The following is a 21,579-nucleotide window of genomic DNA, read 5'->3' as shown; positions in this document are numbered from 1 at the left end:
AGCAGCAACCAAGACAAGGAGAAGGCGCAGCCACAAGGGAACCTGGTGAATCTGTTGTCACAAAAGCCTGAAGAAGAAGATATTCAAAACATCCTGAGATGGTGAGGAAGATAAGGAGAGAGAACTGACCCTGAGTTTAGCAAGGGGAGCCATTGGAGTGGCCTGTGAGGGACAAACACTGACCAGAGTGAGCTGAAGAGCAAGGGGAGGCCCTGAGCACAGACGACCTGTGTGCAGAGTTTTTCTGGAAAAGGAGCAGGAACACAAGGAGACAGCAGAGACAGTCTTGGAAACAAAACAAAGATGTTACCTTTAAAGAGGTAAGTAAACAGATATGGCTGTATTTTGATGGGAAGAATCATTTCATTGGAGGAACTGATCATAGACAAGGCTGATATTTTCAAAAGAAAATGTTTGAAAGGACAGCAAATCCGGAGCAGGGCTGTTGGTCCCCAGGACAGGAACCACACACAGTCAAGAGTGCCAGGGAGCCAGGTGCACTGGATCTAAGCATGAAGCTGGAGCGGGTCTTAGCAGGTTTCAACCTTTCTTGGGCAAAACAAAGCAAGGTTTTCAACTTAGAATCAGGGCTGGAAAGGAAAGTTGTTTGGAGTAGAAAGAAGATGCTATGAAACCATCATAGCAGTTCATTTGCTTAGATCTGGAAAATCTTTTTGTTCTTCGAGGATTTCCATTATAATTTGATTTTTCAAAGCAGATAAACTGTATATACAACTGGCACATGAATTAAGGGCATTCTTTTCAGGGACCATGCCCATCAACTTGTGTGGTCTCTGTAACTCTGGTCAGTGTTAGAATACCTCCCAAGCCTGTGAGAAGGAATACATTATTACCCTTTGCTTAAAGGGTAATAATGGGGGAAGATAGGATATACATTGAGGATGACAGCCAGGCTACAGGTATCTCAGGAGGGTCATTCCCATAGACTAACAAGTAGTTTAAAAACAGTTAAAATGAGGATGACTCAATTATGACTTTTCTCTAATATTATCTAAGCAAGAAAATGTTATGAAGAATGAGACAAATCAATGAACAAAAATGACAACTGCATATAAAAGAGTACATTGCAGGCGCTCAGTGGGGTCATACCTGTAAGTGGTTGGGCTGACGTTGATTTTCCGGGGAACACTGCACGATTCAAATTTGTTAGCCAGGGTGACATTGTTTCCAAAAAGGCAGTAACGAGGCATTTTAACTCCAACAACTCCAGCAAAAACTGACCCAGAATGCAGCCCAATGCGCATCTGAAAGCGAAAAGTCAGTCAGTGTTCTGGAAAACACTCCTGCTTGTCAGTGCTGTTTGTGGACCTGTTGAAATTATTATACTCTTCACTCTTCCCACACCTCCTCCTTCCTCCAAACCTCCAGCCAATGTTCCTCTACTCCTCCCTTCCAAGGAAGAACCACTAGCGGGGCATCAGTCACCCCTCTTCACTTCTCATGGATGCACTTGGGTTTATCACACAACATGTATTTCACTCGTCTTTCCTATCTGAATCAAAGCCCCCCACGAACCTACCACAGTCGCCATGGTGACCAGACGAAGTCTCTGCAGGCTACGTGAACATGCTCTGTCCATTGGGTGAGACAGACAGGACTTCTGGAGCCCAGAAGCTGTTTCCCAAAACACGGTCACTTCTCAGGATATAAAGTGTGGGTGTTTAGGTATTTTGCTCGCAAGAACTTTATGCCAGACACTACCTCACTATTCAAATGACCAACCCGGGGAGAAAAAGAATTGTAATATTGAAGCAGAAAATGATGGAGGAAGCAGAAAGCTGGCATTGCTGAGCCTGGATCGCAGCGACTATAAACACTTCAGTCAACATCTGGATCCATGGAAAACAAGAGTTGTGCCATATCTGGGTATAGGAGGCAGTCAGAATACACTGAGGTGAATGTTTAGGAATTCTGAAAGCAATTGATAATTTGGAGAGCAGTTAAGGCAATGTTTTGGAGAAGGCAATGGCACCCCACTCCAGTACTCCTGCCTGGAAAATCCCATGGATAGTGGAGCCTGGAAGGCTGCAGTCCATGGGGTTGCTGAGGGTCGGACACGACTGAGCGACTTCACTTTAAGGCAATGTTTTAAACTGGGATCTTTTAGACTGAAAACTGGCTGATCTTAGAGGAGGCACAGATTTTTAAATCACTGCTACAACGAAGCAAGTGAGAGTAAAGATGTTTAAGATGACAATCAGACACCACGTTTGCTATTTTCAAATTCTATGTTCAGTTGACCATTTAAAACAAGTTCCATCAGATTCCTGTATTGTACACAGAGGCTAAGGACTTAGTCACCTAGATGTAATTTAGAATACAGGAGACCCCACACTTCCCAAGTTTTATGGCTAATTTCAGACCTCTTCTAGAAACTTCTGAGAATCATTTGTTAAACCATGAATTCTGCAACATTTTTAAACAAAAGCACTACATCATGAATCAAGGGATTTGTATTAGAAACCAAAATTCTGCTAATAGCTGGCAGTCTGACTTTTTTAATCAAAGTATACTTGACTTACGATATTATTTTCAGACATACAATTGTTCAATATTTTACAGATCATGCCCTACACAAAGTTATTATAGAATATTAGCTCTTTTTCTTGCACTGTACATTACATCCTATAACTTACTTATTTCATACCTAGTGGTCTGTATCTCTGACCCCCACTCCCTGCCCTCTCCCTCTACCTGCTTCTCACTGGTGACCACTGGCTTGTTCTCTGCGTCTGATTGTCTGACTTTCTCTAAATCTCCATATTTCCCTTGTACTCTTTCCTCACCTAAAAAATTCAGGATTGGATTACTTTTAAAGCCTCTTCTTCATCAGTTTTACTTTAAGCACAAAAACATAGATTTCTATTGCATCCAGCTTTTTCTTCCTTAGGAGAATAGGGTTCTATACATAAACAATTAACAAAGAACAATTTAAACAAACCAAGAAAAGGTGACAAAAGGCTATCTTCTGCTTATAAATACCAGGCATACTTTCATAAGTTTTTATTTTCTTTGGGCATTCTTCTCATTAAACCAGTTTCTCCCTTGTACCTAGTTATTCTAGCTTTTAACAGGACAAGTTCATCATAGTGTTTTAATGTTTCTATTGCATAATTAATATAGAAATGCATCCTCCTTGTAAACATCCAAACAACACAGACAAGGCCAAGGTCCTTTGCTTTCTCCCCTCCCTCCCTCCCCCGGCCCTGAACTGCACTCTTGACTCCAAAGCTATATCAGAGATCTTTGTAAATTTACAAGCACAAAAATGGTCCAAAGTTTGAGGTGCCCATCATGCCCCAAGTGGAAATCTGTTGGGGAGTCTCCCAATCAGGGCCACTTTAGACATAGCCCTTCCACACACTGGCTGCTGGGCTGGGAGGGAGGCTCCCAGAGCATGCACTCTGCACTTCCTGACTCCCGCTGTGCTTCTCGGCCTGGTCAAAGTTTCCATCCTAAGACAGAATTCACCTGCGGTCTTCCAAGCCTCAGTGGGTGGGTGTTGGTAAGGAAATTGGTAGAATAACCAGTAGACAGTTAGTACACATGACACATTGGAGAAAGACATAGAGTTTGAAAACAAAAATATTTCCTATTCTTTCACTGTGATTCCATTTCATGGGGAAGGAGGGTAAGAATGCGTAAAAGCCTGGGTTTTGCACCCAGAAACACACAGCTTCAAATCCAGTAGAGTCTTGATTGCCCTTGTCCATCACTGAATTGTGGATTCCTCTACAATGTGGCTCAATTATATTATACATTAAATATACTACATATATACTAAGTAAAATGATGTTTAAGTCACAACTGCTCCCGTGACACACATTAGTGTTTTTTTCTCACTACTAAAAATAGTCTGCACTTTTGGTAATTCATGAGTAACCCCTAAGGCCATAAGAAATTTCCTAGGTCAGTACAAATAAAAAGGCATGTTTAAACCTGAATTTATAGGTCAGTAAAACTTGCCTGGAGAATCCCAGGGAAGTAGGAGCCTGATGGGCTACTGTCTATGGGGTCGCTCAGAGTCTGACATGACTGAAATGACTTAGCAGCAGCAGCAAAGCTAAATTATTATCACCTGGGTAACCATCTTTGAAATTAGCTATAAATAATTCTTGCAATTGCAAAACTGTAAAAGTACATTTCTACAAATGTCAAAAATCATGGCACTAACCCCCTTCCCCAAACACACACATCTTAATTATAGAATCCATTTAAGTGGAGATCACTGGGTTTATTATTAATCCGTATATTTTATGTATTCACTTTGATGCTATGAGATTCCTCATCAAAAAACAAAACAAAATATAATTATCTTCTAAAAAATTATAGAAATTAACCATCTGAAAAAGTCAGACACTGTGATGCTTTTAAAACACAGTGGAGAATTGTTTCACACTCTTCCTATTGTGACCTGGCATCTATGTCTTCTCCCTTCTGGGCAGGCTTAAGGTTGCTTTGACCAATACAATGGACGTGTCACCGTGTATCTCCTAAGGCCAAGGTGTAAAAGGCCATGCAGCAGATACCAACTTTGTTCAGTGGACACCCACCCCCAGGTAAGAAGTGTGACTATCCCAAGGCTGCCCAGCTGGAGCAGGACATGTAAGCACTGGGCTGACAGTCCCAACTGGGTCCACCCTCTGCCATGCCCAGCCACAACCAGGCAGGTGAGATAGGCGGCATCTTGAAATGGTCCTCTGGTTCAAGTGATGTAATCCCAGCTACTCTGCATGCCCTCAACCACTGAGAATTCCCAGTGGAGGTACCAGATACTGTGAGAAATGACAAGGTACTCGTGCCTCATCCAAATTCCACCGCACAGAATCAATGCATCACAAAAGCTCTGTGTGTCAGAATGGCTGCGATCCAAAAGTCTACAAATAATAAATGCTGGAGAGGGTGTGGAGAAAAGGGAACCCTCTTACACTGTTGGTGGGAATGCAAACTAGTACAGCCACTATGGAGAACAGTGTGGAGATTCCTTAAAAAACTGGAAATAGAACTGCCTTATGATCCAGAAATCCCACTGCTGGGCATACACACTGAGGAAACCAGAAGGGAAAGAGACACGTGTACCCCAATGTTCATCGCAGCACTGTTTATAATAGCCAGGACATGGAAGCAACCTAGATGTCCATCAGCAGATGAATGGATAAGAAAGCTGTGGTACATATACACAATGGAGTATTACTCAGCCATTAAAAAGAATACATTTGAATCAGTTCTAATGAGGTGGATGAAACTGGAGCCTATTATACAGAGTGAAGTAAGCCAGAAGGAAAAACATAAATACAGTATACTAACGCATATATATGGAATTTAGAAAGATGGTAACAATAACCCGATTATGCGACAGCAAAAGAGACACTGATGTATAGAACAGTCTTATGGACTCTGTGGGAGAGGGAGAGGGTGGGAAGATTTGGGAGAATGGCATTGAAACATGTAAAATATCATGTAAGAAATGAGTTGCCAGTCCAGGTTCGATGCACGATACTGGATGCTTGGGGCTAGTGCACTGGAACGACCCAGAGGGATGGTATGGGAGGGAGGAGGGAGGAGGGTTCAGGATGGGGAACACATGTATACCTGTGGCGGATTCATTTTGATATTTGGCAAAACTAATACAATTATGTAAAGTTTAAAAATAAAATAAAATTAGAAAAAAAAAAATAAAATAAAAATGCTTAAAAAAAAAAAAAAAAAGCTCTGTGGTTTTACACCACTAACTTTAGGGAAGCATGTCACACATCAGCATATAACTGGGACGACCATTCTCTTAAGAAATAGTTGTGAAGGCTTACACATACAGCTTCTATTGATAGTAACATTGGAGAGAAAAAGAAAGTGAAAGTTAATGGCTCAGTCATGTCTGACTCTTTGTGACCCCATGGACTGTAGCCTGCCAGGCTCCTCTGTCCATAGCATTCTCCAGGCACAATGCTGGAGTGGGTAGCTGTTCCCTTCTCCAGAGGATCTTCCCAACCGAGGGACTGAACCTGGGTCTCCTGAATTGCAGGCAGGTTCTTTATGGTATAAGCCAGAGCTCTGGCTAAACTTCTTTTTCCTCCTTCTCTCTGTATTTTATATCATGCCAGATAGGATTCCATATTATTTCAAAGGCTCATTTCTGAAGGTCATCAATTGAGGACTGTTCTATAAAAGTTAAGTGGCAGACTCACTTCAAGTAGGACAAATAAAGATATCTGTTCATGTGTTATCTATTAAATCTATGCCAGGCACGTTAATTTTATCATCTGCAATAAGACATTCTTATTCTGGGATCTGGCTTATTTAGAAATTTTGGAATTTTATGTGTCCTGGAAAATATTACTAGATTACCCAGTCCACATTCATTCTAGTTAAATTCCTCCCCTGCAGGGCTCAAAAAACCCAAAACTACATTTTTCAAACTCCCTCGAAGTTTCTAGATGTACTGAGGTTTTGGTGAATCAGACGCCCTTGCATAAGCTCTGGGAATCTGGATTTCTGCCTATAGCTTCCCTTGTGAGCACAGCAGAAGACTGCGTGCTCTGTCTCCCAGGCTTAGCAGGGAGCCCGGTTTCTAGTCATTCAATTTGTGAGTCATGATGCAGGATTTCCACGTTGCTGATGCAATTACAGTGGGTGCAACTCTGCTGTGCAGCCAGTAGTGGAGACAGCTACTTTCTGAGCACAATGGTTTGCTGCCTGGCTGTGGCTGTGTGGTTCTAGAACCAGCTTCCAGATCACAGAGGAAGCCATGGTTCTGAAGCATGGCTTTAGGATCCACTCTCTGAGAGCTCAAGTCATGGATGGCTTCCTTGGTCCTAGTGATCTGTAAGCCACTTACAGATTTTCTGATGCTTCAATGAGCTGGAGATCTACTCTATGCAACTAAACCCTGATGGATGCACCATTCTACTGATAACTAACTGTAGGGAAAAGGCTAATTAGCCAAGCAGGTACTGGTCAGGCTCTCTCACCCCATGGCCCCTCACTCTGGCCCCACGTGTTGTAAATACATGGTTATGTAACAGCTGAGCTAACTTATAGCACTGTGCATGCATGTCACAATGTACCCACTTGGGCACAGGCCACTTCTGTTCTGTAAACATATAGAAGATCCACCTGAAAAGCCCTTGAGGCTGCGTTATGGCCACGGTTATGGCTGTGTCCGCTGGGTCAACCATGAGAAAATACAGCTTGTCTGCTGCTATGGCTGCTGTGCCAGTCAGGAAAGAATAAACATGTCTGCAGTTCCTACAGCTCCTTGACTTTTCTTCCAGCTTCCCCGCTGGCACCTTGCCTACCCACGGTTCAGAGAACAGTGAGATACAGCAAGACTAACTACCCAGCATTTACTCTCGTGACATCTCCTGAACAACACGTGAGCAGGCTCACCTTGATGGGTTCTCCGTGGGGAGACACGACTTCATGAGAGAGTTCCATCATCTTGAGGGCCATCAGCGCGATCTGAACGGCGTGGGTGTCAGTCTCTTTGTGTAAGCCCCCAGCCACACAGTACGCATCGCCAATCGTCTCCACCTATGCACAACAGATTCTCCACATTACAAAAAAAAAAACAACAAAAATCCAGGAAGCATCACAGTGTACATCATACAGCAGAAATTACATCATGAAGCAGAAATCTCAGCTTCATGGGCCAATGGAACATCAGAGTCAATCACAGACTCTTGGAAAAGGTTTTTCTTTCCAGGAAACTCACAAGGTTTCTAAGCTGAAAGGCAGCACCCTGCTGTGAATACAGTGTCAGGAGGGGTGTCTGCTCCCAAACTTGCCACTGATTCCCCCATATCCCTGCACCTCTTTCTTCCCACACCATGTAAAATGGACTTTGTAGAAGCAAATGACTTACTTTGAATCTATTATAATATGTTTGAGATATTGGGTGATAATATCCTCTCAGCATAAAATACAGTGCTTTGAACAAAGTCACTACTGAATCAAGGTCCTATGAATATAGTTAAGGTTAAAACTGACATTGCAACTTTTCAAAGAACTTTTGGTGCTGTCATAGCAATGATAAACTGTCTACATGAATATTAATCATAAAGTACAGAGACTAAGATGTCAAACAGGAGGCAGAGACAATGGTGATTGGAAAGTTATCGGAAATCAATCTCTTCTGTGAATTTCATGTATTGATCAGTTATTATCATTGTCATGATTGCTGTTGTTACGAGTGATTTTCAGTTGTCATGCTGAATATAGAAAACTAACAGTTCATTTAAATCCACAAATTAGCTACCAAATTGTAATAGGTGCATTTTTCTCCTCCAAATTCTTATTGTAACCTAGATCATATCACTGTTCTGATCCAAAGCTGGCAATCTGGAGGGGTGAAGGTGAGAGAGAAGAGAAAGGGGGACAGCATCAGCAATTGCTTATTTCACTCAGAATAAATGCCAGAGCCCTTAAGCTGCCCCCAAAGTTCCTGTCCTGCCTTTCTACTGCCCCTGATCCTGATCCTTCTCCTTATTCTCTTTCTTGCTCACTTTGTCCCAAGCTGCTGGCCTCCTGTTTTCCCTCAAACATTGCAAATGTTTATTATTCCTTTGTCTAGATCAGTATTCCTGCAGGTGACCACTAGGCACGTCCTTGGTTTCCTCAGGCTCTGCTAAAACTCACCTTGCAAGGAAGGTGATTCCGGCCACTTCCGTGAAATCCCTGGCTCCCCTGCACCTGCTCTATTTCCTTCCAGAGAGAGCACACCAACTGGGGTGCTGTGAATTCACACCTTTGTTGTCTGTTTTCCTGGTGGAAAGCGAGCTCCCTGAGTCTGCTGTCTCATCAACTCCTCCACCACTGGGGCCCAGGATATTCACCAGTGAGCGAGCCTGGCATCCGACAGTATCACCTTGGCCACACACACGGAGATGCACTCAGCCTAGGCGCTAACCTGTCACAGGGCTCAAAGAGCTACTCAGTAGGGGGAGAGGCCCCCTCAGCCCTGCTGGAGCCCCTGCGCTGGCAAGCGTGGCATGATGTCCCCAGCGTCACAGGGAATCTATCCTGTCCTCTATCTGTGTGTCCCTCCCTGGCTCCCTCCCTGCTCTGGGGCTCTTATCACAGGGACTGGACTCTGCCCCCCACCACGCTGGCAAACTCTGGAGGACCAGTAAGGATATTCTAAACCACTAGATAAATAATCAAACAAGCAGGAAAATGACCAAAAGAATGAAAGAAAGAAAATGAAACTGAACGGAGTCCTGGTCCAATTCGGGGCTGGGATAAACAAGCCAGCCAGGCACAGGTGAGCGGTGATGGGAACACACTCTGTATCCTAAGTGTATTCTGAGGGGAGGCCCCCTCCCCATTTATTCACAGCATCTCCAGTGTTTCCACACAGCGTTGACGTGAACAGCAGGTGAAGCGAGGACACAGACTCACCGGCTGGGACAGCAGCTGGGTCCCCAGGGGACTCTGCGCCCCATCCTCACCATGAGGAGTAAGGCTCTGAACGCTAGAGAGGAGTGACAACAGTTTTAAACATTTCAGCAGGGAGCACCATGCAGCAGTGGGCGGCTTCTGTGAGCAGCTGGACAGTTTGCAGAGGAGAGCGAGACCTCCTCACAGTTCTGAGAGGAGACCTTCTCAAGACATCAGCTGTCTACAAATAAATACAGTGAATTCCACAAGAGGCCATCCAGCTTAACCTAACTGAAGCCAATTATTTTATCTGTAATTATACATGGACCTCTTTTTTCCCAAGGGAAACACAGCTCTGTCTGGAATTTCCTGTTAGAAATGTTTTAAAGAGAAAGTTTCACCGTGAGCATCTAGACTGGAACCAAGCAGGGCTTACGTTGTCCCATAAATAATTTTTGTTTCCTCTTTAATCATTTATTTTTTTCATGTTAGGTTAAGCTCTGAAATGTCAGTTTTTTATGTGGCAAATTAAAACATGATTCAAGCCACATAAATGAGAAGCACGCTTTATTCTTCAAGCCAATGCTGAGAAATATGTAAGAAACATTAAATCAGTAAGAAAATGTTTTACTTCTAAAGAAACAGTCAGAATCTCTTCATTGGTTCTCTTATTAATAATGCGTGCTAAGTCATTTCAGTCGAGTCCAACTCTGTGCGACCCCATGGACTATAGCCTGCCAGGTTCCTCTGTCTATGGGATTCTCCAGGCAAGAATACTAGAGTGTGTTGCCATTTCCTCCTCCAGAGGATCTTCCCAACCCAGGGATCAAACCCACATCTCTTATGTCTCCTGCATTGGCAAGTAGGTTCTTTACCACTAGTGCCATCTGGGAAGCCCCTTATTAACAATAGTTACATTAAAAATAGTTTATTACGTTTCCGGGACAATCTCTTTACATCCCCAGAGCCTAGAATGATGCCTGGTACCCTGCAGGCACTCAGTCAACCCTGCTGGCTGATGAATAACAGATATTTTTTTTACCGTAATCTTTATCAGAGCTCCGTTCATGAAGATTACAGGACATAAAGCATGTTATTCGTGCATATTAACTCTGTGAATGGATATTATATCCTCTGTTTCAGAAATGGGAAAGGTTGTTTAACTTTCTCTGCTTACAAAGCAAACAAGGCAGAAAACGAGATTTGAAGACAGGCCGTCTCCTGCCCTTGGTCACCAGACAAGCAGGTGATTTGAGTTTCTGTTCCCCTGGCCGTTAAAAGCATCCTGTTACTCTATGCTGAATGAATGTGTTGGAAGACAATTGATGTAATCCCCCTGCTTCTTTACTTTTGCAGATGGAAAGGCTACATCCTCCCTCTTTGAAACATCTCAGGCTTAACGGTCCGTCTTGGTATTTCCCTGGTGGTCCAGTGGCTATAACTCCAAGCTCCCAATCCAGGGGGCCCAGGTTCAATCCCTGATCAGGGAACTAGATCCCACATTCTGCAAATAAGACCCAGAGCAGCCAAAAAAAAAAAAATCAATACTTAAAAAAAAAAAAAAAACAGAAAACAAAACCAAACCAATTCATCTCAGTTTTCACAGTCCAAGTGTCAGGCTCACTGACTTTAAAACGTCACCTTTCTGAGGGTCTGGCAGCCCACTCTCTTGCTGTCACCCTGCATTCTGTGAAAAGACACAGTGGCTGTCCTTTCTGGAATAATCATCTCTGAGCAGATTCAGAGCCAGAAGACACCCATACAACGAAGGCAGGATGTCTGCTCCCAGGACAGGCTCCTGGCCCAATGCCCAACTCTCCCCGTCCAGGGCCTGGCCCCCTACCTTGTAGACATCCAGCTCTCCACACTGCCGGTCAAAGCGGGTGTAGAGTGCGTTGAGCATGGTGATGACCTGCAGCGGGGAGCACTGGGAACAGATGGCCGTGAACCCCACGATGTCCGAGAAGAGCATGGTGACATTGCCGAAGCGCTTGGCCTGCACAGCGTGGCCCTGCCACAGCTGCCGCGCCACCTCGCTGGGGAAGATGGAACACAGCAGGTCCACCGTCTTCCGCTTCTCCTCCTCCAGGGCCTGGTGGGCCTGCTCCAGCGTGGCCTTCAGCTTGCCCAGCCTCTTCTTCAGGCCATCCTGGGCCCTGGCCTGCTCCCCAATCAGCACCACATCCCGCAGCGCGTTGTGGATGGGGATGTCGGAGAGGTACAGCCCTCGGCCCGTGAAGTCTTCCAGTCTGTCCACGCAGGGTGAGCCCAGGAACAGGATGGAGCTGGACTCCACCATGTAGATCATCTGGCCTTTGAGGTCCATCACCTGTGTAAAAGGAGGACCAAGCTTTGTGGCTTATTCACGTTCCCAACAGACAAAAAGTGAGGAAACAGGAACAGTGATAATCCCTTCTTTTTTTTTTTGAATAAGTCACACACCTTGCAGGATCTTAGTCCCCCCACCCCACCTTTGTTTTTAAACTTGAGCTTTTTCTACTTGTTGACAAAAACAATAGGCTCTCTTACGGTTTCAATTTACTATGAGCTCTAAAATGCATGCATACATCTGGAGAATATACTGGAGAATTGTTGCTGTTCAGTTGCTAAGTCATGTCCAACTCTTTGTGACCCCATGAACTGCAGCACACCAGGCTTCCTTGTCCTCTACTGTCTCCTAGAGTTTGCTCAAACTCATGTCTACTGAGTTGGTGATGCCTTCCAACCATCTCATCCTCTGTTGCCCCCTTTTCCTCCTGCCCTCAATCTTTCCCAGTATCACAGATTACACAGAAAATATGATTTTTCAATCAACAATGCCCCAAATTCTTGCTTCAAGGCTTTCTCACTGCGTGCTACACTGATGCTTCTGCTCCAACATTCTCTCAGCAGCAGCCATCAGCAGAAGGGTGCACAGGACCCCTGGGGGAGGGGGCTTCACGTTTTCATTCTGGGTCACAAGCTCACATGTGTGAAGGAGACAGATGTGTACATACGTGTTAACGAAACAGAGCCACAAAAGCAGCCTGGACGTCCTTCAACAGTGAATGGTTAACCAAAGTTCAGGACGACCACACAATGGGATACGACACGGCCTATCCCATCGTGAAAGAGACCGGTGTCTAATGACATGGAAGAATACACACAGATATCATTTACTGATTAAAAAAGAACTGTAAAAAGTGGCTTTTTTGTTTTAAACAAAAATGTACATAATGTTTTTGATTTTGCAATGGACATCTTAAAAGTAGTACCTATTTTTAAACATTTAGTTGTACTGTGTTTATGACAAAAAGTAATAAAGCTGTTTCCATCTGGGAGGACAGATAGTTTGTCTTCTGGGTTAACTTGTCCAGAAGAGAGGTGCGTTGTGAGCCTTTCTATGAGCTCAGTTATACTACTGACTGTGGTTTCCAAACTTCTTTTCTAAATCACGCATGGTTCTCTACTATGAGATGAGAGCAGAACACTTTCTCCCACATTTTCTAACAGTTAATCAAACAAGTTATTGATTTTTTCCATGTCTATTAAATATTGACTTAAGAATCCATTTAGTTGCCTCCTCTAAGAAACAAGTCATTTTTGTTTCTTTGTTGTAGAATTCCTCTTATTATCCAAATTAAGTCAGCTATTTTGTGATGATCGAAGCCATATTTTTACATAAGTATTTTTGTAATTCAGCTATAAAATACTCCATAAATATTTTCCAGGTGACGCTAGTGGTAAAAAACCAACCTGCCAATACAGGAGATGTAAGAGACATGGGTTCCATCCCTGGGCCGGGAAGATCCCGTTGGAGGAGGGCACGGCAACCCACTCCAATACTCTCGCTTGGAGAATCCCATGGAGAGAGGAATCTGGCAGGCTACAGTCTATAGGGTTGCAAAGAGTCGGACACGACTGAAATGACTTAGCACAGCACAGCACACAAAGATTTTAAAAGGTAGACTGCGTTCAAAAAATATTTGTGAAGTAATGCCTTAAGTAAGCAAGCAAATGAATGCACAAAGAATCTTGTTTTAAGCCTTCAAAGTATTTTAGAATTATTTTAAACAGAAATATTTTATTAAAAATTCTGGCGACTTCCCTGGCAGTCCAGTGGTTAAGACTCTGCAAATTTGACCCCTGGTCAGGGAACTAAGATCCCACATTCCCTTCACCCAAAAAGCCAAAAAACAAAAAGTAGAAGCAACACTGTAACAAATTCAATAAAGACTTTAAAAATGGTCCACATTAAAAAATGTTTAAAATATTGTGAAGTGATACGGTATATTTTTACATTTTTCACACCCAGTCTTTAAAAGTGAAATCATTGAATCCATATCACAACAGGACAACTTTTCTTCTTACCCTGGAAGATTTCTTCACGGAGTTGTCCCACCTCCTCACTCGCACCAGGAACTGCATGTTCAGCATGGTCATAATGCCGCTGAACGTCTGGCTGATTTTGGGGGTCAGGATCTCAAAGTACTCATCAAAATGAGGCTTCCCTTGCACGTCTCTCCTGCTCATCAGCCGCCTGATGCCGTGGCCGAGCTGCAGGATGCTCATATCTCTGTCAAGCATGAAGTGGAAAGGGAAGGTCTTGCAGAAGAGCGAGGCGGGGATGACCAGCGAGGACACGGGTTTCCCAGGGGGCGGGTGCGGCCGGGCGCTCCTGATGTGGACGGAGTAGAGCTCGCAGGGCTGGTCCACGAACTCACGGCAGTCCTGGTGGAAGCGAGAAGGCGTCGAGGAAACCTCCACTTCCGTCTCATACAGTATGCGAGCAGCTGCCTTAATGATGCCGGGGAGAATCAGGGAAGTGATCCTCTTGGGGAAGAAATAGTAAACATATAAGACATCGGGATCTTTATCCAGGCATAGGATGGATGCGTCCTCAAACCTGCCCTTCTTTTCTGCTTCTTGACAGTGGCTGCTCTGTTTCAGGAGGGTGCTGAAGCTATTTAAAAAATCTTTCAGGGTTCCTCCAACCACACCTAGGATGTATTCATCTTCTTCATAACATATTTTAAAAAGCTCCTCACCAAGAGATTCTTTGATGATCTCCACTGGAACTCCTGAAAGCATAGAACACATTTTTCTGCCATATCATATGCATCATCTTGGCAGAGCTGTATTTTTACTACTATTTTTAATACCACCGTATCTGACAATTTAGCTTGCTTTATATCTGCTATAAGAGTTCCAACCAAAATTAATCATTTTTGTTAAAATTATCTGCATAAATTCATTTCTAAAATTCAAGTAACTCCAAATATACACCCGAATTGGTTAATTATGAAAGAATGATCAATTGAGTATATGACTTTTTATCACCCTGAAACTTAACTATAAAAGAGCAATTGGAATCACAGGGTTAAGTCTCTTTCAAAAGTTTTCCCACCTTGTTAACATCAGAAACAGTGGCACATGTTGTGAAGGGGTACTAGCTAGCCCCCTTGGAATATAAGCATCAGATATAGAATTAATTTATATCACTGGTGGTGAAATTCAATTTTGTCATTTTTCTTGAGATGATATAAAGTAATATAATAATAGTAGTAAATATTATTATTATTATTTTTGAGCAAAATAGCATTCTTGTTGTTTAATGTTACCTGAATGAAAATGTGTTGGGAATATATCATTTACTTTCCACAACTTTTCCTTCACTAGTCTCCTTTATTCTTTAAACTCTTTGTACCACACTCTTCTCATCTATAACGTAGGGGAAACATGGATGCCCTGTTCACAGCACTGCTGTGGTGTTTGTGGGCCATGTTAGAATTGTGCCTGACCCAGAGAGAGGGTTCAGTGCAAGTCAGTCATCATCAGCAGCAGCAGAAGCAAATTCTTCAAATCTACTTCGAAAAAAACCTCACCAGTTGGTCCACATACTCGAACTTTGAAAAGGACAGTATGACAAAGTCACTCATCTGCTTGATTCTGCCAAACTAAGTATTAATATGTAAGCACTGCTCACATATTTCTCATAATTGCTTCCAACCTTTAAAAACTTACTTATATTACTATGCTGAGTAGAACTTTTCATGCATAAATGAAGGACACTTAGTTACCAAGTTCAAGACCAAAGCATATGAATGTCTATAAATCAGCCTGCCAGGCAGCTTTATCTACTTCTCAGCAAATAAACATTGTAAGAAGAGGAAACGTTTGAGGTCAAACAAAGGTATAAGTATGAAAAAGAGTAATTCTTTACATTAACACAAAACATGATATTTAACATTTCACATTGGATGTTACCAACAAATAAACATGAGTATTTTAAAGAAAATATTAGTTCTCCAGGTAAATATTTTCTAGGAATAGAAAATTTTACTTTACAGGTGAAATAGTTCTATAAGCAAATTATTTTCTAATTTCATATATTTAATTCTATTACCTGCTGCAATTGCTTGGTCCACAATTATTTTTTCAAAGTCTTCTCTTTCCAAAGATTTCCTGAAATTATTTCAATATCTTAAATTATAAACTGACAAATGAATGCTAAAGTTTCAGATTATAACATACAGAAATGCTGACAGAAAATAATTTAAATTACCTTCTTTGTAGAGGCAAATCTTGACTGTCGAGTTTAAAGGATAGGAGCAGTGACATGTACAAACCAAATCAACGTTGGAAAACCCCCAAATATACATGACCTAGACTATTTCATCACTTTTCATAAAGCATATCTACCCTTGAGACTAACTTCATATAAGCTAATAGTACAAAGGTTTGTGCTGGCAGAAAACCCAATGGTACAAATGGCCAAGGATGATAATAAATCAGGATGGGCTTTTCTGATAAAACAACCAAGAAGAAAAATCTACCTACTGATGGATTTCACTTCTAAGTAAGTCCTTATTTATTTTTTAAAGCAAATACACAGTACGTGCTACTTTTAGGTTTTAGGTTCTATATATGTAACTATCAGGCATCATCACATTAAACTTTTATCCTTGATCTAATATAAAATTAGTAACTAAATAAATTTATTCCTTATTAAATTACTGAACTGCTTTAAGTAACACATGTTTTATAATATACTTATATATTAATAATAATCAATATAATTTAATATATATGATTAATGATATATGATAATAGCATACATTTTGACTGATAGGATTTTGTAATTTCAACTGGACAACTTGTTGATTCATGTTTGCTTAATTGTTTTTTTGATGAGTTCTGATAGTGATAACTGATTAAAATCAAATTTACAAAACTACTAAAGCATATTAAAAGATACCCAAGTTATTTTGTGGTTCAGTTTGCTATTAGACAAGCCAAGATCACAAATAGGCATAAGTTGAAAATACTATATCAAACAGATTTCAATAAAGCATGATACATGTAGAGAAACTTCAAAAGAAAAAATTCTTGACAAGGAAAATCATCCCACTGGCTACTTGATCACATAAAGGTATACTGCTTATAACATGGGACAATAGACTGTTCAAAACTGGGAAACAAGTATGTCAAGGCTGTATGTTGTCACCCTGCTTATTTAACTTATGTGTAGAGTACAACATGTGAAATGCTGGGCTGGATGAATCACAAGCTGGAATCAAGACTGCTGGGAGAAATATCAACAACCTCCAATATGCAAATGATACCACTCTATGGCAGAAAGTAAAGAGGAACTAAAGAGCCTCTTGATTAGGGTGAAAGAGGAGAGTGAAAAATCTGGCTTAAAACTCAACATTCAAAAAACTAAGATCATAGCATCTGGTTCCATCACTTCATGGCAAATAGATGGGGGAAAAGTGAAAACAATGGCAAATTTTATTTTCTTGGGCTCCAAAATCACTGCAGACAGTGACTGAAGCCATGAAATTAAAGGATGCTTGCTCCTTGAAAGAAAAGTTATGACAAACCTAGACAACATGCTAAAAAGCAGAGACATCACTCTGCGGACAAAGATCCATCTGGTCAAAGCTATGGTTTTTCCAGTAGTCGTGTTTGGATATGAGAGTTTCACCATAAAGAAGGCTGAGCACCAAAGAATTGATGCATTCAAATTGTGATGCTGGAGAAGATTCTTGAGAGTCCCTTGGACTACAAGGAGATCAAACCAGTCAATCCTAAAGGAAATCAACCTTGGACATTCATTGGAAGGACTGATGCTCAAGCTCCAATACTCTTTGCCACCTGATGCAAAGAGCCAACTCATTGGAATAAGACCCTGATGCCAGGAAAGACTGAGGGCAGGAGGAGAAGGTGGGCAACAAAGGATGAGATGGTTGCATGGCATCACTGACTCAATGGACATGAGTTTGAGCAAAGTCTGGGAGATAGGGAGAGGGAAGTGCTTCAGTCTGAAGCACTGGAGTGCTTCGGTCCATGGGGTCACAGAGAGTTGGACATGACTTAGCAACTGAACAACAACAGTCAGAAATATATTCTTATCTAAATAACTTGGGGATCAGGCTATGATATTACATCTAGTTTGAATTAGATACCCCCAACCCCTTGTTATATACTATATTAGTCAGTCTCCAGATTTGTTCCTTCTTCTCATTTAAGCAACTTCTTTTTTTTTTTTTGAAGAATTAGCCTAAAGCTGCTCAGAGGACTCTTCTGCCAATTCCCAGCAAAGCTTAGCTAAGTCAAACATCACACTGCTGCTGCTGCTGCTGCTGCTGCTGCTAAGTCACTTCAGTCGTGTCTGACTCTGTGCGACCCCATAGACGGCAACCCACCAGGCTCCTCCGTCCCTGGGATTCTCCAGGCAAGAATTCTGGAGTGGGTTGCCATTTCCTCCTCCAGTGCATGAAGGTGAAAAGTGAAAGTGAAGTCGCTCAGTCATGTCCGACTTGTAGCAACCCCATGGACATCATACAGTGCCATTCAAAATAAGTTCCTTAACTTTACCTTCAAAAAATTTAAAAATAAGGTGTATGTCTGCATGTACACCAGCAAATGTAAGTATGTTATACACACAGGCACACATACACCACATACACACACATTCACACATGATGTGATCAAAAGGTCCTAGGAAAAGATAAAAGCAAAAGCTCAAAACCAACCCAAAAGGGTATCATAATGACTGAATAAAACTCATTCACTTAAAAATGGTGGTGGGTGTGCTGTATGACTCAGGGAACTCAAATCAGGGCTCTGTAACAACTTAAAGGGGTGGGAGAGGGAGGAAGATGGGAGGGAGGTTCAAGACGGAGGGGACGTATATATACCTATGGCTGATACATAGTGATGTTTGGCAGAAACCAACACAATTCTGTAAAGCAGTTATCCTTCAATTTAAAGATAAACAAATTTAAAATTTTAAAAATGGTGGTGGGTGGGAAAGTGAAGTTCCCCTCAGCAGTCAGCACAGTGCCCTAAGTAGAAATGGCAGCCAACCTGCCAGAAAGATGGGGAAAAAGGCCCCACATAGCCAAGAACTAAAGAAACAAAGCAGAGAGAAGCCATTTGGCATTATCAGCAGGCAGTCTCATAAGAGAAAAAGTCCCTCTTCTTATTTCAACAGTGGTATAATCATTAGGACACTTTAACAGTATAATAATGCTTTAAGAAGTCAAAGAAGAGGTAAAAAGATTTTTCAAAATTTCAAATAAAATCATTTTTTTAAGTTTTGAGGTGTTTTTTTTTTTTTAAAGAGCTCCATCTCTGGGAACACATCCTAATTGAATATCAGCATCGAGCTTAGGCACATTTCAGGACACCAAGCCCTGGGAATAAATTCTGAGTCAACTGGCTGCCAAGGCCTCAGGCAGACAGACAGAGTAGCACAGCTCCAGGACTTGCTGGCTATCTTATCAGCCGGACTGAGAATTAAGGTCAGAGGCTTCTGGAATGCTGTCCATATCACTCTGCAAACACAGCTTCTGTCAGACACATAGATTCACACTCTCTTTGGATCTGTCTCTGACCCCTTCTTGGCTTGCCTGCTGCCTGAAGCCTGGGACCAGTTAGTCAGCGAGTGAAATTAAGCCCAGAAAACGCACAGAGCAGATGATCCCCTCCTGAGCAGCAGATGGATAAATGTATAAAATATTCCTGACAAAGGTACTGGTTTGCAAAAGTTGCAAATTCAATTCTGAAATTTGAATGCAAGTGTTTATTGTAGTATTTACACAGCAAATAATCCTTCAATTTCTGGGAAACCAAAACAAAGCCAAATCAAGTTTTCCACCAACAGTAAATGTGCCAAGATGTATTTGTAAAATGAACTCTAAAAATCAGGGTTTGTTTGTTTGTTTTTAATTCACCTTATATATGAAACTGCTACAGAAAGCTTTCTTAAAGAAAGTTTCAAAGACAAAGTAGAAGAAAAAGTACAAATGGAATAGGTATTTGAATATCAGTATAATCAGTATAACCAAGCTAGTTAGGAAAAGACCAAAACACCTCCCTAAGGACTGATCCAGCTGCTGCCCCACTCCTGAGTTGCCCACCTCTTACTCCCACATCCTTCCCTGCTGATGTGGGAGCTAAAAATTTAACCTGTGCAATATTGTAAAATAATCAGCCTCCAATTAAAATAAGTTAATTAATTTTAAAAAATTGTGGCTTAGGCTGGGGCAAAGGGACAGGCAGGCTGCACTGGGACCTAGCCCCAGATTCTTGGCACTGTTCTTCAAGCAGGAGTCTGCTCTGATCTATGCCTTAACTTTGTTAAATATTTCAGAAATTACACCCTAGCAGAAAAGAATAGGCCTTTTGGGAGTTTACTAAATGGAGAAGCACAGGGTAACATGGTTAAAATCACGGGCTCTGAAAAACCCAGGCTTGAAACTCCATTCTGTCATTTCCTAAACAGCTATAAAATTCTAGACATTTTATAGAAACCTGAGCTTAGTGACATAAGAACTGTGAAAAATGAACACACTTCCTTTCAGATTAGTGGCAGCTCAAATGCTTAGCCCAGTTCCTACATACCAAAGTGATTCATATATGCGAGACACCACTAAGCGCTGGTTATTAGAAGCTGTGACAGTGATTGTAACAGGAGATTCATGCAACTGAAATGATTCAATTTACCTGTTTTCCTTTATTTTGTGTTTTGCCAATGTTCTCTGAAGGGCAAGGTTCAGACGCTCAAACTGAAAATTGAAAAGAAAAGTTTTAAACACTCCCTTAAATAATCATTTTCTTGAAGACACGTATTTCACAAAAATTTCTTCTGAGAGCTTGTCAGGAAGAAGCAGAAGCATTGCTACTTTAAAGACAAGTGTAGTTGAACTACCCCTGTGGAAAAGAGGACTGATTTTCAACAGCTCTCACATTTGGGAAGAAGCCAACCACTCAGACTGACTTGAATCTGGATGTGAGCTGTGTCCCTGGTGGGTGGCTCCAACAGCCACCGAGCTGGAATCACACAAGAGACTCAGTTTGGTGAAGTCAGGCACCCCTTCCTCCAGGTCAGGAAATCCCTTGGACGTGCAGCCAGGACTTCAGTCTCAACGGGGCTCAAGCCAGGAGACCCTCTTTCCTTCCACAGACCCATAGCAGCCCCCTACCCTATGCTGAGATCCTCCACCCTCCCACAATCTCACATTCTGCTCATGTATCATTCCTGTCTCTTCCTTCTCTAGAAACTCCAAGCATCTGTCTCTTCCCTTTCTTTTATCCCTTAAATCCAATCTGTCACCGAGTTCAGTTGATTACTGACTGAAACAAATCTTGGATTTCCCCAAACTTGTACTCATTTCTTTTCCTTGAACAAACAATCTTCACAAAATACTTAACAGTGTTCTTCTCTTTTACTGATTTCTGAGTATCTCATGAATCTTCCTAGATTGCAAAATACTTGTATGTAAGCCTGCATAGTTTTAAATACTGGTTGATAATTAATATCTCTTAGCAGCTTGCTCTCCCTAACCAGTTAATAAGTGGAAAGTAAATCATTGGTAACTTCTTTACATTCCATAAAAAAAAAAAAGTTCTATGTATCTGCATGTGTATACAGCCACCTTCTGTAGTTTATCCAGAGGACAGTGGAGAATTCTCTGGCTCTGTGCCAAGTTGTGAAATTCCTTTTTCCTTAAGAACTATTTATATCCCTCTTGTAAGACAGTAAAGTCAAGCAAAATCGACCAAGATTCTGTTTTAATGAAATTATGAAAAGAACTTTTGGTTTCTAAAGAGCATATATTAGTAGAATTTAAATGTGAAATTTCTTGAAAGACAATATAAGTGCTGAAAAGAAATAAAATAGAACTTAAATTT

General features: G+C 41.7%; 1 protein-coding gene across 9 annotated transcripts in view; it reads right to left on the bottom strand.

Moving 5' to 3' along the window:
- The window catches only part of GUCY1A1 (guanylate cyclase 1 soluble subunit alpha 1), a 72,601-nt gene that overhangs the window by 13,863 nt on the left and 37,159 nt on the right, over positions 1-21,579 (bottom strand). For all 9 annotated transcript variants that reach the window (XM_070386414.1, XM_070386409.1, XM_070386413.1 and 6 more), the window contains 6 exons: positions 20,392-20,453; positions 15,782-15,840; positions 13,747-14,456; positions 11,240-11,725; positions 7,408-7,551; positions 1,111-1,265 (listed from right to left, as the gene is read on the bottom strand). In XM_070386414.1, coding sequence (XP_070242515.1) covers positions 1,111-1,265; positions 7,408-7,551; positions 11,240-11,725; positions 13,747-14,456; positions 15,782-15,840; positions 20,392-20,453 — 1,616 coding nt within the window. The remainder of the gene's footprint in view (positions 1-1,110; positions 1,266-7,407; positions 7,552-11,239; positions 11,726-13,746; positions 14,457-15,781; positions 15,841-20,391; positions 20,454-21,579) is intronic.

The sequence above is a fragment of the Bos mutus genome, chromosome 17 (genome assembly GCF_027580195.1).
Source record: "Bos mutus isolate GX-2022 chromosome 17, NWIPB_WYAK_1.1, whole genome shotgun sequence".
Lineage (NCBI taxonomy): Eukaryota > Metazoa > Chordata > Mammalia > Artiodactyla > Bovidae > Bos > Bos mutus.
This window is presented reverse-complemented; position numbering and strand designations above follow the sequence as displayed.